Source organism: Phalaenopsis equestris, unplaced genomic scaffold, assembly GCF_001263595.1.
Source record: "Phalaenopsis equestris unplaced genomic scaffold, ASM126359v1 Scaffold000511, whole genome shotgun sequence".
NCBI lineage: Eukaryota > Viridiplantae > Streptophyta > Magnoliopsida > Asparagales > Orchidaceae > Phalaenopsis > Phalaenopsis equestris.
Window position 1 is genome coordinate 1,510,417 of NW_018164951.1, and position 15,776 is coordinate 1,526,192.

Here is a 15,776-nt window from a genome sequence, read left to right on the forward strand (position 1 = left end):
AAGGCCAGAAGCTGTCGCAGAGCAGCAGGGAGGCGGGACCTTCTCAGGATCGCGCTAGGAAGCGCACCCGTTTGTTCGCCAGAAACACGTGGTCGGGGGAAAGGGAAGGCACGGAAGGAGAGCAGAAAAAAAAAAAGCTTTCGGCAGTTTATTTGGCAGGGAGTGCAGCCTTCGGCAGGAGCAGCTGGGCGGCGAGCAGAGGAGCACATGGAGTTGGGCGTGGGGTCGTGAGGAAGAAAGGACCTGCTTCGAAACCACGCGACAGGAGTTGGCCCCATTCAAAGAAGCCTAAGCGCTCCACCTGAACATGATAATGACGTCTCTTAACTGTGTTAAATGAATCAAAAAGGATCTTCTGATCAATGCCTTCTATCCTAAGAGTTAGCGGATATGCATGAAGAGAGAGAGGCAGCCAGGTTTCGCGAGGCAGTGAGGAAGAAGGCGTGTGGTTCCCTGAGGAAGAAAGCGCGTGCAATTCCGTTTGGAGGAAGAACGCGCGCGGTTCTGTTCGTGACGCAGAACAGGCGGAGCAGGAGTTCGCTCACGCAAAGGAGTTTTGCGACATCCTAGAGGAAGGCTTCGGCAGTGCTGCAGAGAAGAATACGACAACTCCAGATTTTTGGAAATGAAGCACTACAGGAATTCGTCCAGGGTGTTTGGACTTAACAAACTCAAGCAAGGGCTGAGGGCCCGTCGGGACCGAGTGGAATGAATCTTTACCATGGAGCTTTGTAATTGAGATTCAAGGGGAGAATTGTTGTAATGAATCTCAATAATTAGGCTAGATAGACCCGGTCTACTAGGGGAGGCCCCTTCTATTATAAATAGAAGGGGTGGCTTGTAGGGGAGGGTTGAGGGGAAAGGAACCAAGGAGTGAGAATTAGGAGGAAGTAGAGAAGAAAGGGAGAGGCTTCAAGGATTGAGGGGAGAATCTTGGGGATCTAAGGTCGAGGTTATTCGAGAGAGAGATCGTGGTAAGATGGGAGCTCAGTGAGATCTTGGGTCGAGGTGAGTCGAGAGAGAGATCTGGAGCTTATTCCTCAATGGTGTAGAAGCCTTGTAATTCTTCTCTATTATCTTAGTGGATTTGGTTGATTCCCTTTCGTGGATGTAGGTCCAAATGACCGAACCACGTAAATCCTCTTGTTTGCTTGTATTCCTGTGTTTGCATCTTCTTTGTTGTAATTTGTGGTTTGTTCTCTTGCCAAGATTGAGGAAAGAAAGTGTTTTTCCCACAACACTAACCTATAATATGTAAATAACATGTTGAAGATAGCTTAGAAAAGCAGTCATTCAATTTCAAATTGCTCTCACGTTAGGGTGGAAGAGCAAAGATAGATTTTAGCACTTCAAAAAATTTATCCATTCCTTCAATATATTCATATATGGGCTATATCAGATTTGGGCCATTGGATTTTTCCCACAAGAGGGACGAGATCAGGGATGAAGGCTTTGTAGCTATATGATAACGACTTTAGCAGATTTAGTAAATCCTATTAATCTGTTAGGATTTAGTAAATCCAAGAACTAAGTCAAAATTAAGAATGAACTAGATTTATTAAATCCTAGATTTAAAATTATCTTTTTTTTTATATATATCATAAGATTTAAGTTAAATCATACTTAAATCAGTTAACAAATAGCCCCTCAGGCAAGGAGACTGAAGTAATATGGTGGGAAAATTGATGTGTTGAAAGTGATTCGAAGGGAAGGACTAAGATGACAGGCACATGCGGAGTGAGAAGAGGGAGGTGCAGACAGTTAACTTATAGGAGAAACTTTTGCTTTAGCTCATGTGATAAATTTATGGGATATAAAAGCTCACATCATGTATATAAAATTCATAACTTAAATGTTGCTAAAAAGTAAAGTAAATGACAAATATTATTGATACTTACACTATGGAAAAGTCAATGATTACCGACTGAAAAATCAGCCAATAATTAGTGATTTACAGTCTATAATTTAGATTAATGACTGATTTGCAATTGATGTTTATCTGTCAATAAAATCTCAGTTGCAAAAGCCGAAGTTGCTGAATAATTCAGCCCCTACAGGTTTGCGACTGTTTTATTAATTGCTAAACTTTAATGGCTGAGTAGGGACTGATATTCATTCACCAAAATTATTTCAGTTGAAGAAGTCAGCCGTTAACCTTATAACATAATATTGAGAGCCTTTTTCAGCAACAAAATTAGCGGCTGAGGAATCGACTGATTACAATATGAATCTTTGCTAATTTAGAGACTCGTATATTAGTCGATAAATTGAAAAAAAAAACTAAGAATCATATTCATAATATCTCATCACATTGCAATATGATTTATTATAGGCAACAAAAATGAATGAAAATATAGAAAATATAATAAATGTCAACATATCATCCAATAATCATAAAGCAAAACAATTTTCACAACATAAATGAAATAGTTCTACGTACACATGAAAAAAAAAGAAGAAAAAACTAACCTTTTTGTTCCTCCTCATCCACCTAGATCATTAGTCACTTGCCACGATCACGTGTCAGACATAGTTGTCTCGAGCCTCTTGACCTATTATCCTTTACTCCCTCAATCTCCTTCACCCTGGACTCTAGCTGATGTATAGTAACATAGCTGCCACATAACTCCTGGATCAATGTAATCGCACGCCTTGTCATAAATAATTGATGATCTCTAGCTGAAACTGGAATGATGTACCTTATATACAAATTTTTGTGCTATGAGACGTAGATCCTCCGCTTCTTCTATCTTTCAAAAGCTTTCTTCCATATCTCAAAGTTAAAATGGTCAAAATGACTACTAGAGCCATTAGCACATGGTGGGCTCTGACTTCAAGACTCTTTCAATGCTCATAATTATCCTACAAAATTAAATTATGAAGGAAAATTAGTATTGAGATATGATTTTAGATAAATTACATAAATAAATTAAATATTTTTAAACTTATGTGAACATGGAGAGATCTGTTATCTACCCATCATTTTTGTTTGTTTGATGCTGATGTGTACGTGCTCACGACTTAGCAATGGTAGGCTATCGGCCTAACTCCAACCTCTGTTAACATATGAAAATGTTAGGAAAGAAATATCTATACAAATCAATTCACCACGAAGAATAAATATTACCAGCTACCTCCTCCTACATATGCTCGACATGAAGAATCGAGCCACCGATGTGTAAGAAGACACCTATGCCCTACATTTCGTTGCCTAGTTCTAGTGCATGCCTTCCTTTTCCTAACATACGTAGGAGAGGACCATACTTGGTCAGCTCAGCTAAGGCATCCTTGCCTATCAAAATAGTTCTCTCTCATTTCTTCTGGATAACAGTGAACAAATTATTTAGGTGGTATTGGCCTCATTTTCAAAGTTCTTCCGAATATGCTGATGATACTGGGCATCCCATCACAAGTCCTTCTGCAAAGCATATTCAAATAATGTTAGTTATTAAAAAAATTGAGTTTATAAATGTAATTAAAAATTATTTAATTTACCTTGAACTCCTTTAAGTACATATCCTGTACCTTTATCGGGATCTTTAGCCATGATAGGTAGGAGGCATTGTACTTAATCTTAATGATCTTTGTGATCATGTGGATGGGCTGCTTAGACCGATAAAAGCTAAATAAAAAAGCAATTTTACATAAATAATATAATGAAAACTTAATTTTGATTACTAAAATTAATTTTACTTATGAATCTTCAAGAGACTCGATGTACATCCATTTTGAGGTGTCTGTGGTATGCTTGACAGAAGTGGAAGGCACTGCCTCGAAGAAGGACGGAGGTGGCAGTGTGGTGGGAGCTGCAGGAGTGTGGTAGGTATCTGCAAACATGTGTACGGGAGGTGGAGCAATGAGCATGAAGGGCATTGTTATGGTAGTTGAAGTCAAAACCATCACAGTGGTGCTCGTGTCAATGAATGACCGTGAAGCATCATGCTTCTTCCTTCAGTACAAATTGGAGATAACTGATCTACAAGGACTCCGGTTCTCACTACCACCTAAATCCGGCTATAGCAAGAACAAGTAACATGATTGGAATTATTTTGATGTATGAAATAATAAAACTTAAAAGTAGGTGACATCTGAACTAAAGCATGATACTACTAATCTAAAAAAAGAAGCTACTAAACTAAAGCAGAACATAATTGAACTATAGCAGTAAACAAAGTCATGCTAAAGTTGGAAACAGCTGAGCTAAAGCAAGAAACTACTAAAGTAAAACAAAAAATTAATATAAGTAAAAATAGAAACTTAAATAAGTACTAATGTGCAATGAAACAACATAAGTAAAATAACAAAAACCAAAATGGATAATATAAAAGATAAGGCATACATGTACCCGTTTTATTCTGATACATCGGATGAGTGAGTAGAGGTTGAACTTATAATTCCCTCCTTTGTGTCATCATCAAACTCATCCACATCATGACTAACTTCTTTGTTGCACTAGTAACATTCACTAAGGTTTCCCCTTCCTTAATAATAGTAAGAGGAATACATAAATTTGGCATATCCTGCTTCTGTTGTGATAGTCTGGATATCAATTTCGCTCTAAACCTAGTGTTGATGACCATTGCCCAGTCAAGTTTGTCTTTGCTTTACTGGGATATCTAAGATAATATACCTGACATGTTTGACTTGTTAAAATGAATGAATCAAACTTATCATATCTTCTTCTATTCATTTTAACTTCAATTATGTCATATGATTCTATTATTCTTATTCCTCGATTAGAAATAGGTTCAAACTAGTCATAATTAAACATAAATACACGGCGTTCAATAAAGCTCGAAAACTGTAACTACACAACTTCTTGCAGAATCTCATAATAGGTATTCTCATTATTAGAATGAGTTTTTCTTTTAACACATACAACATAATTATATGTCTTCATTCCTTTAGACCAAAAATTTGTGTAAAATCTGTACTCATTTACATCAAATATAGGTCACTTAATTATGTTGAGATTAGACCCCCAAACAAAATCTATCATGACTTAATTCATAACTCGATTGCTCTGATTATGAACATATTACAAAAGTTAACATTCTTATGTAATTTGTCCAATCATCTTACCTACTACAAATTTTTGAGTTATTTGAGCTTACACATAATTTGAATCTTGTTGCGAACTTTTCTTTATTTTTCTTACCGATATGTTCTTGTTCACAATATTTAAGGAGCTAATAAATAATCTGGTCACATAATTAAAATTAAAATAATCACGTCAATATAATATTTTTACTGCTAAGTCCAATACCTACAAGTTAATATGCATCCTCAATGATTTCTTAACTTTACTTTTTTAAAAATACATTTTCATTTCTTCTGAATGGATGATCAACACAAAAATATTTGATGACATTTGAATCAGACATTGCTTCTACCATATTTTAAAGCAAATGGAATTATAGTATGGGAAAGCTAACTTTTCCGCAGTGCTCCATCTCGATAATATTTCATATGCATGAAAATTGTGTATTGTTCACATTAAGGTAGATTTCATTTAAAATTTTTCTTTGAGGCAATATTACAATTGACAAGACATGTTTCGCTTAATAATTTGAGCTTATCTATAAAAAAATGTAAATATAAATCAATTCTTCCCTTCGGGCTTTATGGACCAGGTATAATCAATGTGAGAAGCACGAAAGGCTTAGTTATGCACATTTATGACGATAAATTATAATGTGTACCTATCACCAGTTAGTATGAGTAGGACGAGATGGTCTGACTGTATAACGTAAAATCATCTACACATAAGCCAAGTATATTATTGCGGGATTGCTACAAATTCAAGGAAAGTACGATTAAAATATTTTCAAGCTTCTCCATCCGTTGGATAATACAACATGCAGTCATTAGTACATCGAGGAGCTACCAAGCAAAGCTCAAACTAGCACAAACTAGACTCGTTAGCTCGTGAACCAGCTTGTTTAAAAATTATTAGTAAAAAATATACTAAATATATTAAATTTTAAGATTTTATTTTTAATAGTGATAAAAATGTTTAAAAATAGTATTTTGTAATTTATATTAAGTGATTTATTATTATTTCTCTTATAACTATTTGTCATTTTATTATATCACTTCCTTAAATTAATATTATTTTTTTCTCTTTTATATTAAATAAGCCGGCTCAAAATCATAGACTTTAGTTCCAGCTCGAGCTCAAACTCGATAAAATTAATCAAGCTCAAGCTCAAGCTCAAGCTGAGGGTGGCTCGAGCGACTAGACTCGTTTGCACCCCTAATCTAGGATGCCATGAGCTCTAAAATATGATGAATGTGCAAGCATGCCAAGTCATATGTACAATACTCTTGGTGGAAAATTGACATAATGACATGCCAAAACATAGGAATGAAACCAAAACAATTTGAATTTCAAATGTGAAAAATTCACATGACAAAGTCATAAGTATATGCCTCATACATAGAATCATACTTAAGACATATATAGCTTTTGTTGTAAACCCATATCTCCAATTAATGCATTGAGTTCCATAAATAGGGTCTATGTATGTCTCTAACACATGTATTTTAGAGCATAAAAATTAAAGGATAGATATTTGGAGGCATGAGCTTTAGATACCTAAAATCTCATTATAATAAATGCTTACTAATCTTAAACCATACTTCCCATCCATAAAATTCTATAGAATGGATTATATATGTCTCTAATATGTTTGGACATATAAATGAGCATAAATATTTAACTACATACTTCTCACAACTAAAAAAAATAAAAAAAAATGCACATCACTACATAACCTGCATATAATTAGGGCCTTGCTGTGTGATGATACAGTAATTTGCATACACAATAACATGTTTTCATATGGCTACAAAGCCAAGTGTCCAATAAAATGATGGGAAAAGTCATGCAAGCTTCCAATCCTAAATGCCAAAAAAAGAAGAAGAAGAAGAAGAAGAAGTGGTATGTATGTAAATCTAAGAGCTGAGTTGCATTCCTAAAGAAAAGAACTCACATAACAAAAAAAACACGAGAAATAAAAAATGAAGTCGGAATAAATCGAGTTAGTTTCCTAAAACTTGGTTTTGCGGTTTACTCTGGATTCAAGTCACCAAAGTTGAAGGATCACTGGAGTCGAAGTGTAGCTGGAGCATTCATCGAAGGCTAGGGTGTTGCGGAGAGCAAGAAAGAACCAAAGAAAATGAAAGAGTGAAGATAGAAAAATGAGTGGTTCACAGTGTGGGCTAGGTTTTACTAACGACTAGCATCTGATTAGCAACATAACTTTGAACCGCTACATTATGTGACTGCAATTTTAGTCGTTGTCCAACTACTTTCAAATAAAAAAAAAATAGCAACCACTTAAATGAGGTTGAAATTTCAGACATTAAGCTTTGCAGCTGTGGTTTAAAGTGTTATTCAATAGGTAAATTAATGAGGTGCAAATTTGGCCGCTAGATTATCAATTGAAAAAAATCAATGAGTAATTCAACCACTAATAGATGGTTTTCATGTGGTGTTAGATGACATCTCTAATGCATGAGATGGTGAAATGATGGTGTAGATTACATCATAAAGTTTGGGGTCACTTCTCTTATTAGCTTTTTGAATAAGGAAAAGGCTGAGAAGTAACATTTTTATGTCAAATTTAGATAAGTTTACCATGATATTTTCTATCTATGAATCCATGTATTTGTTATTCCAACAATATGTGGATCTTATCTCACACACTTGACGGACATTTCACATTTTTTACACCAAATGCGCGTAAGTCGCATTTAAGCATTTTTTTTACAACTAAAGACTTTATGTTACTTACTGCGAGTGTGACTTTCCACATTTAAATGGAATGTTTTATGATAAAGTTGTATTTTTTTTCTCATTTTTTTTTTTATACCGTTCTATTTGTTTGGACTTTTTAATGTTGTTTATGAAACGAGTGCTCTAGATCATTGATATTAGGTTTGATTAATTCTAGAATATAATTCCCAAAAATTAAGGGAAAAAAATAGCATCATTGCCCATTTTTGAAATTTAATGAGCTAATACTAAAGCCCAAACAAAATTTAAATAGTTATAATTTTAAGTGAACTATGCTTGAATATTGCATACTCATTAGCAACTTTCTTGGGCTGTTGCTTACTGAAATGAGCCTCTTGGGCCTAGAGGGCCCATCTTCACCAAAGCGCTAATACCATTGAGCACTAACAGTCGGAGTAACTCGTTGAGATAATCTATAACCTCACCTGCCAATCTGATAGTTGTTTCATACTTGTTGTTGGAGTAATCTACCGAAGTGAGCTATAAACCTAGCCTCTCGATCTGCCGGTTGTCCCATACCAGCTGCAGAAGTAATCTACTAAGGTGATATACTGTCCTCATCTACCCATCTGTCAGCTATCTCAAATCAGTTGTTGAAGTAATCTATCGATGTGAACTACTCCCTTGCTTGTCGATCTACCAATTATCCTGCACCAACTGCCGAAGTAATCTGTCTTACTCTCCATGATCACTCCTCAAGTATCACAAATGATAAACAAGCTCCTATGCAACCCAATTTGATTCATTTGAAAATTGATTGCATGCATCTTAAAATCAATTTAATAATTTTGAGATTAATCTTATAAAAAAATTTACCATAATAGATTAAGTTAATTTTTCTTTTTACTTTTAACATTAAATTTCAATACCACATAAGTCGTGAAAAAAAGGGGAATCTCTTTAATATTTTGTTTTATTTCAATAGCTTTGTATGATAACTACAATAAATAATCCAAATTTTGGGATATATATATATATATATATATGATTATTTATAAAAAGTAATGTGCCAAAACAGTCCCCCGGGTTGTTTTAATCCTATAATTTATAAAAGTGCCAAAATAATGTCCTGGGTATAAATAATTCTTATGGAGGACTATAAAAGCTTAATTTTTAAATTAAAAAAAAATATAAAATGAAAAATATAGATTAATCAACAGATTATCAGGATAAACTGTTTATTAGCATAAGTTGGATAAATTGCAGCTGCTCCAAATTTGAGTGAGAATTTAAAATTTACATGAAAAAATATTAAATTTGTAAATAATAAATTTTCGAGCATTATGTAAGTAATTGCCCTAATTTTGGTCCCAATTATGGTTTTTTAGAAGATCCAAAATATAAAATATTAGATTATTTCAACTTTAATTTTTTCGCTTTTTGCTTTTGGCTTCATCTCATCTACTGTAACTGTGTAAGTGGAGGAAACATAAGGGCAGAATGATGCACTCTTTAGGTGTTAAGCTGGTCTCTTTGAAGCCTGCAACGATCTCTACAGCGTGGGCGAGCCACAGAGAAAGCACGAAGCCTTCTTTTGTGATTCTATCTGTCTCCAATTCTTCTTCCTCCGAGAGAGATGGTTCGGAGAATGAGAAGATGCTCTCTTCTCCGATCGCCTCTTTCCTTTCTAAGAGCCAGAACTATGCTCTCCTCAAGAAGCAGTTGGCCGTGGCGGCCAAATCCGAGGTAGATTTTCTCGTTACATCATTCAGTGATGCCAAGTTAGTTCGGGAGTTCTTCTCTCATTTAACACAAAGCCTAATTTCTGAGCTTTTCATCCTAAATCCTCTTATGTTACTTTATTTGATGGATTTTGTTGATGTGCATCAAAATATACTTTTAAGGTGAAACAAATCTGTCATAAACAAATCATTCTTTTTGAAGGTGAAGCATTCTTTATGGCAAGTATGTTGGAACTAATTATTTCCTTGCAGGGTCAAGTCGATATCTAATGGGTCAAGTCGATATGTTGACAACAATTTGTACTGATTTCTTCAATTTTTACGCTTAGTGTAGCGTATAAACCATAATGATGTCGTATTTGATAGTTTGAGTAATAAGTGGTTTCTACTGAAGTGTCTATGCACCTTGCTGGGATCCATCCAAGCCTACTCAACCCCAACGAAGATTTTTTAAATCATGTGCTTCTATATCAAACCAATGAGACCAGGGTGAAGAATTATCTCATGAAAAGCTGTGTAGACTTTCTTCATTTGTTCATATCTTGCCAATAATTTTATATGTTGAGTTTGGATTACACACAAATGTTTACCTTTCTTTGTTTTGATCCAGTGTGTTAATTAAGTTTCTATTATGAAGTTTTCGTTAGTGTCTGGATTGTCTTTTATTTTCACTAAATTTAACCAGATGATTGCTCTTAGGTGAATGAAATAATTTTTCGACTAATATATACCTGCTTTATCTTTTTTTTCGAATGAATCTTGGTTAATCTTGTTGGGCACTATTGTTAGAAAGGAATATTTTGAAGTAATTGGTATCTTTCTCTCTATGTAATCTTATCTGTATGATTTGTTTTTTTAAGGATTATAAAGAGGCTGCAAGGATACGGGATTCCTTAAAATCTTTTGAGGAGGAGGAACCAGTATTGCGCCTCAAGGGATTATTAAAGAAGGCTATTCAAGAAGAACGCTTTGAGGTACTTATTGTTTTTTTTCCTTGTTAGTCTCTTTTCTATTGTTAATACTGAATTCTGAAGTTTTGGTGAATCCAATCTGAGAACATTTTAAGCATATTGTAATTAGAATGCACAATTTTTTAATATTTTAACTTGCACCATATTGTTAAGTTGGAAGTATATAAATGTAGCTTCTAAAGTAAATTTTGTTAAACTTCTAGAGTACTTGCACCACCAACCCTCTTAAAAGCTTGATCTCTTAGGAAAGGCACAACTTAGGTCCTTTAGGTGAAGCACAAAACCCTACATCTATATGTGCTATTGGCTCGTGTGAGGGACTCTGTGATGGTACATGCACATCGGTGGGTAAGGGCAACACAACATATAACCAACTACTTCCCTCATAACTGACTCTCCTAGAGCTCAAGATGATAGAAAATATGCTAACAAAGTTTTCTACGTTACACATAGATAAAACACGTAAGCCATTCATATGTTATATGGCCGCCCTTAGCCTCCACAATGGTACAGGTGTGAAGTGAGGGATAAGCAGGCATATGTCCAATAAATTTACCCTCTATAATCACTATCGGGAGTTAAAGCATAACCCAGTCGGATATGATTTGTTGGAAATAAGCGCACATTTAAAGGAAGGGGAGTGCGAGTTGGATAAGAAACTCTTTTATTAAAATTTTTATAAAAGAAATATTATTCATTCCTTAGATTGGTGTGGAGTAGGCATGGAAAACATGAGATTTTGAGAGCATAAACTTAAAATAAGCACTTCAAACCACACAAAAGACAAGGATTTATAGGGTTAAGTTCTTTTAGTTTATGTCCACTCCCAAGTTGAGAATTTAACCAAATTCCATGAGATTTTGAGAGCATAAACTTAAAATAAGCACTTCAAACCACACAAAAGACAAGGATTTATAGGGGTTAAGTTCTTTTAGTCCATGTCCACTCCCAAGTTGAGAATTTAACCAAACACCTTCATAAACTCTTCTGGCCAATGATATTATAAGCTTCACTCTTCTCTCAAATTTATAGAGGAAACTTCAGCCTTTTTCCTTGAAAAGTGGCATATTTCATTACTATATCAAAAAAGTTATAAAAAGATGCTTCTTAGCATGCACAAAAGAAATGTCCTCCTTAATTGGGCACTTGACCTTTTTCTAGGCTCAAGGACAATTATATTTTTTCTTTACTCAAAACTACACTCACTAGAACAAAAATTGACTACGGGCTTCGAAATTTGCAACCCGTCTCTCTAGAAAATGATGGAGAGAGTTTTACGTTGAGGTTCTAGGTTAAATATTTAGAAGATAGATGAGATAGAATATAAGACACCACCTATAGGTTTTACCCTCAATTTGTGAGGATTTTTAAGATTTAAGGTTTGAGATTTTTTGTAGGCACAAGACTTAATGGTTAATTGCTTTACCTGATAAATAAAACACTTTCAATTAAAGCTAAGCATTATGGCACTGATCACTCAACATATAATAACAATAAGTTAATTTTTTTACTATGAAATTTATTATGATGAGCTTATGTGCGGATGATGAGATGAATGATATCGATCAAGTTTCTATGGTTTTATCGTTCTGGGTTATCTTGTACATTACTCTACTTAATTAGAGAAGGTAGTCGACTCGATCTGACTGAAGGATCTTTGTTAACAGTCTTTAGTTATTTTGTCTAAGGGAGCCTTATGAGTCAGGGATGATGTTTGTCGAAGAGGATAACTCAAAGCCGACCTTAGTTTACAAAGGGTTTTATGTTCTTTCAGATATACCCTATGATTGACAACCCAAAGGAACAAAAAGTCATTAAGGAACATATAAACTATAATATAATGAAGTTTGTTTGGCCAGAGCATCGGTTAGAAGGCTATTGTTGTAATTGCTTCATTTATGAAGTCAAATGGCCAAACCATAATGACAGAAAACTCATACGTCTTTACTAAGACATATCTTTTTGAGTGTGAATATAGTAGTATACTTAATATAACATTCACTTCTTATAAGTTCAGGTTAATCTTGGAATTATCATTCTTGACAAACGATTATGAGTGGTGGATAAGTTTTTTGCTTTAAAATTTAGAATTAGATTTATTTAAACATTTTTTAGATAATTTTAATTTTAATTTTATGAATCATGAATCGACCCTTCCTATTGTGTTTCATTTTTAACGTGACCATCATTGAGAAGTTTTCAATAGATTTGAATTTTTTCGACTCTATTTTGCTTATAGAGGATTGTGTTAATTTCTTTTGAAGCTTAATTTAAAAAAAATAGACTCATTTGGTTGAGGTGCACAATTAAAATGGCCATTATTAGGATTTAGATAATTTTTTATTTATAAAGGATCAAGCTGATAACTTGAATCAATTGAGTTTATTCAAATAATCTTTTGAGTATAATTTAAAAATATAGGCACGTCTAATTAAGATTCATAATCAATATGGCCATTCTCGGAGTGTTCATTAAAGAACATTTAAAGTACTTATATTTGTCATTTAATGAAAAATTATTTCTTAAATATCATTAAAAATATCTAGTCCATTAACTTTGTTTTTTTTAGGAGAATCAGACTATTTTAGTAGGGCTTGGTATTGTCACTCCAGCCTTTATCAAGTGGAAGATCATACTAACTTATTGGAAGTTTTGTCTTATCAACTCCAATTCTTCTGAGGAGGAGAAATGAACTGGACAATTTGAGACTTAACACTCAGCCTTATAGAAAAGACGGCTTACTTGAGAGTGTGCATTACTTAATAATTTTTTAACTTGATTTTAAAGAAGATATTTTATAATATTTTAAGATAATTACATGTTTTTCAAGACAGCTTTAATTTTAATATGAATCCATCCTTAGCCCACACATTATTCTCAAAAGCTTAAGTTTAAGCACTTAAGATAAAATGATGGAGCACATGCATGCTCTTAATCTATTAGTATGTATATTTTTTTGGTGCGACATATTTTGAAATATATTTTAAGTAAGCCCGCATGGTACTCTCGGACCTTATGATTAAGCGTTTAATATGCTAGTTAAAGCACATAGATGTTTGTTTAAAGACATGCATATTTTTCGAGGACATGATTTTGGATTCATTTTTTGTATTTTTTTACTCTTGTAATATCACAAACACTTATGTTTAAGTATGCTAGACAAATGACGGAGTACATGTGAGTTGAAATTGACTTCATCTGATGTCGTGCTAAAAAATCATCATCTGCTTTGTTTTAGCTCGAGCCTGCCTCATACTACACAAGTGTCATACATATCTAGGTTAATACCACAAAGCATGTTTCATGTACCAAATGCTGTCCAAATCAATTTCTACCCATATATGATTTGTGCCTTTGCTTAGCATTTTTAATTATTTCAAACCATGTTCTATGAATTTCCAAGCAATCTATGAATGCAGCTCTATAAGCTACATGAAATGACTTAAGCATGATAAGCTTGGCAATGTAATTGTACTTGCATTTTAGTGTGAAAAAGGAATATAAATGATGAACACTTTAGACAGCAATTTTGGACTTGTTTAGCATTTATTTTTGTTTTAAATAATATAATTCATCATTTTGGCTTTTTTTCAGCTTGAAGCGCATGATTATTCCACATATGTAAAGGGCATTTGTCATTATCAAAATTAATATAGGGTAAACACAGGCTCAACAATATTTTTCATATGAGTGGATCCACAAACATCACATAATTCTCTTTTCTAGCTATTGATCATATCTGTAGTGAAAAAAATTCGACTCCAATGATTAATGTTATATAGAAAAAAATTCTATGATAGAGAAATAATAAATAGTTTCTAGACTATTTATGAGGCTTTCTTTTAGTTCCAGGTTGTATAATGTATCAATTTAATCATTTGGCTCAAATTTGATCTAAAATAGCTGTTTGACTCCTTAGATTTGATCCAATATAATATAATAAAGGGGGTATTTTGGGTCATATTTGAGGACTCAATAGATTTAATTGAACACATTTATAGTTTGGTGTTAAAATGGCCCCATGCAAGTGATCTAGGAACCATTTTAACCCTTTTTTTGTATTAAATCTCTTTGCTTATTTTTTAAGGAGTGTTTATGGTACTCGAAAGTGCAAGCTAAGGCTGTCAAAAAGGCTCATCATTCGTGAATTGCTCGTGTTCGGTTCAATAAGTAATTCGCGTTCGATTCGTTCGTTAAACAATCAATCCAAACACGTACATTATTAAATCTCTTTGCTTATTTTTTAAGGAGTGTTTTATGGTACTCGAAAGTGCAAGCTAAGGCTGTAAAAAAGGCTCATCATTCGTGAATTGCTTGTGTCCGGTTCAATAAGTAATTCGCGTTCGATTTGTTCGTTAAACAATCAATCCAAACACGTACAAGATTTTTTAGTTCGAATTGTAAACGAACCGAACACGAATAAGAAGCTGTTCGTTTGCGTTCGGTTCGTTTTGGTTTGAAATAAATAAATAATTAAAAATTAATATAATTATAAAATTTTTAATAAAATTTTATAAGGAAAATTTAAAATATAGAATTTATTAAATTATTATAAAAAAGAATTTTTAATTCAAAATTATCTGAAACTAATCTTCACTTTTTTTATAATTTTTTAATAAATAATTAAATTTATTATTTTTTAAATTTTCTTAGCTCATTTCAAACCGAACACGAGCAATTCAAACAATTCAAATTAAATTCAAGAAAAGTGAACCGAACACGAGCACCCATTTCACAAACACATTTGAACACAAGCCTATTTCGAACAGATTTAATTTCAAACGAATCAAACACAAACAGGAGCTCTGTTTGCTCATGTTTGGTTCGTTTACACCCCTAGTGCAAGCGAAGGGTACAAAAGCTTGAAAAAAAATAGCGTCGAATGCATAGACAACATAAATATATTCAATGATTGATTGCTTCTTACTTTCATGAAGTTTCCCAGAATTGCTGAACTCTGCTATTCATCGGCTTCATGTTTGTGGATAAAACTTGCGTCATGAAACTTGTAATGAATGAATTTATACTTGGGGAGTATCAGAACATTTCTACATTTATTATTACAAGTTACTTTTTGAGTCATTTTCCCTGGGAAGAAGTATGTAATGTTTACTTGCCTAAACTTTTGTTTGCTGAAAAAAAATTTCAGGATGCTGCAAGGTATCGAAATGAATTGAAAATTTTGGCCCCACATGCTTTGTTGAAATGTTCAAGTGATGCTACTACTGCGGTATGTACTGGTTTATCTGTATGCATTACCTGGACAAAGACCCCATGCACGGTTCTGAATAGAAAAATGAAAGATTCGCATACATACTACTC

At 33.5% G+C, this 15,776-nt stretch overlaps 2 protein-coding genes across 2 annotated transcripts in view; both read left to right on the forward strand.

Moving 5' to 3' along the window:
* LOC110028403 overlaps positions 1–305 on the forward strand; it is a 2,733-nt gene extending 2,428 nt beyond the window's left edge. The window contains exon 4 of the mRNA XM_020730235.1: positions 4–305. Coding sequence (XP_020585894.1) covers positions 4–305 — 302 coding nt within the window. The remainder of the gene's footprint in view (positions 1–3) is intronic.
* An 8,896-nt stretch (positions 306–9,201) lies between these two features.
* Positions 9,202–15,776, forward strand: part of LOC110028376 — a 20,619-nt gene continuing 14,044 nt past the window's right edge. Inside the window, exons 1-3 of the mRNA XM_020730207.1 lie at positions 9,202–9,487; positions 10,344–10,457; positions 15,604–15,684. Coding sequence (XP_020585866.1) covers positions 9,242–9,487; positions 10,344–10,457; positions 15,604–15,684 — 441 coding nt within the window. The 5' untranslated portion in view covers positions 9,202–9,241. The remainder of the gene's footprint in view (positions 9,488–10,343; positions 10,458–15,603; positions 15,685–15,776) is intronic.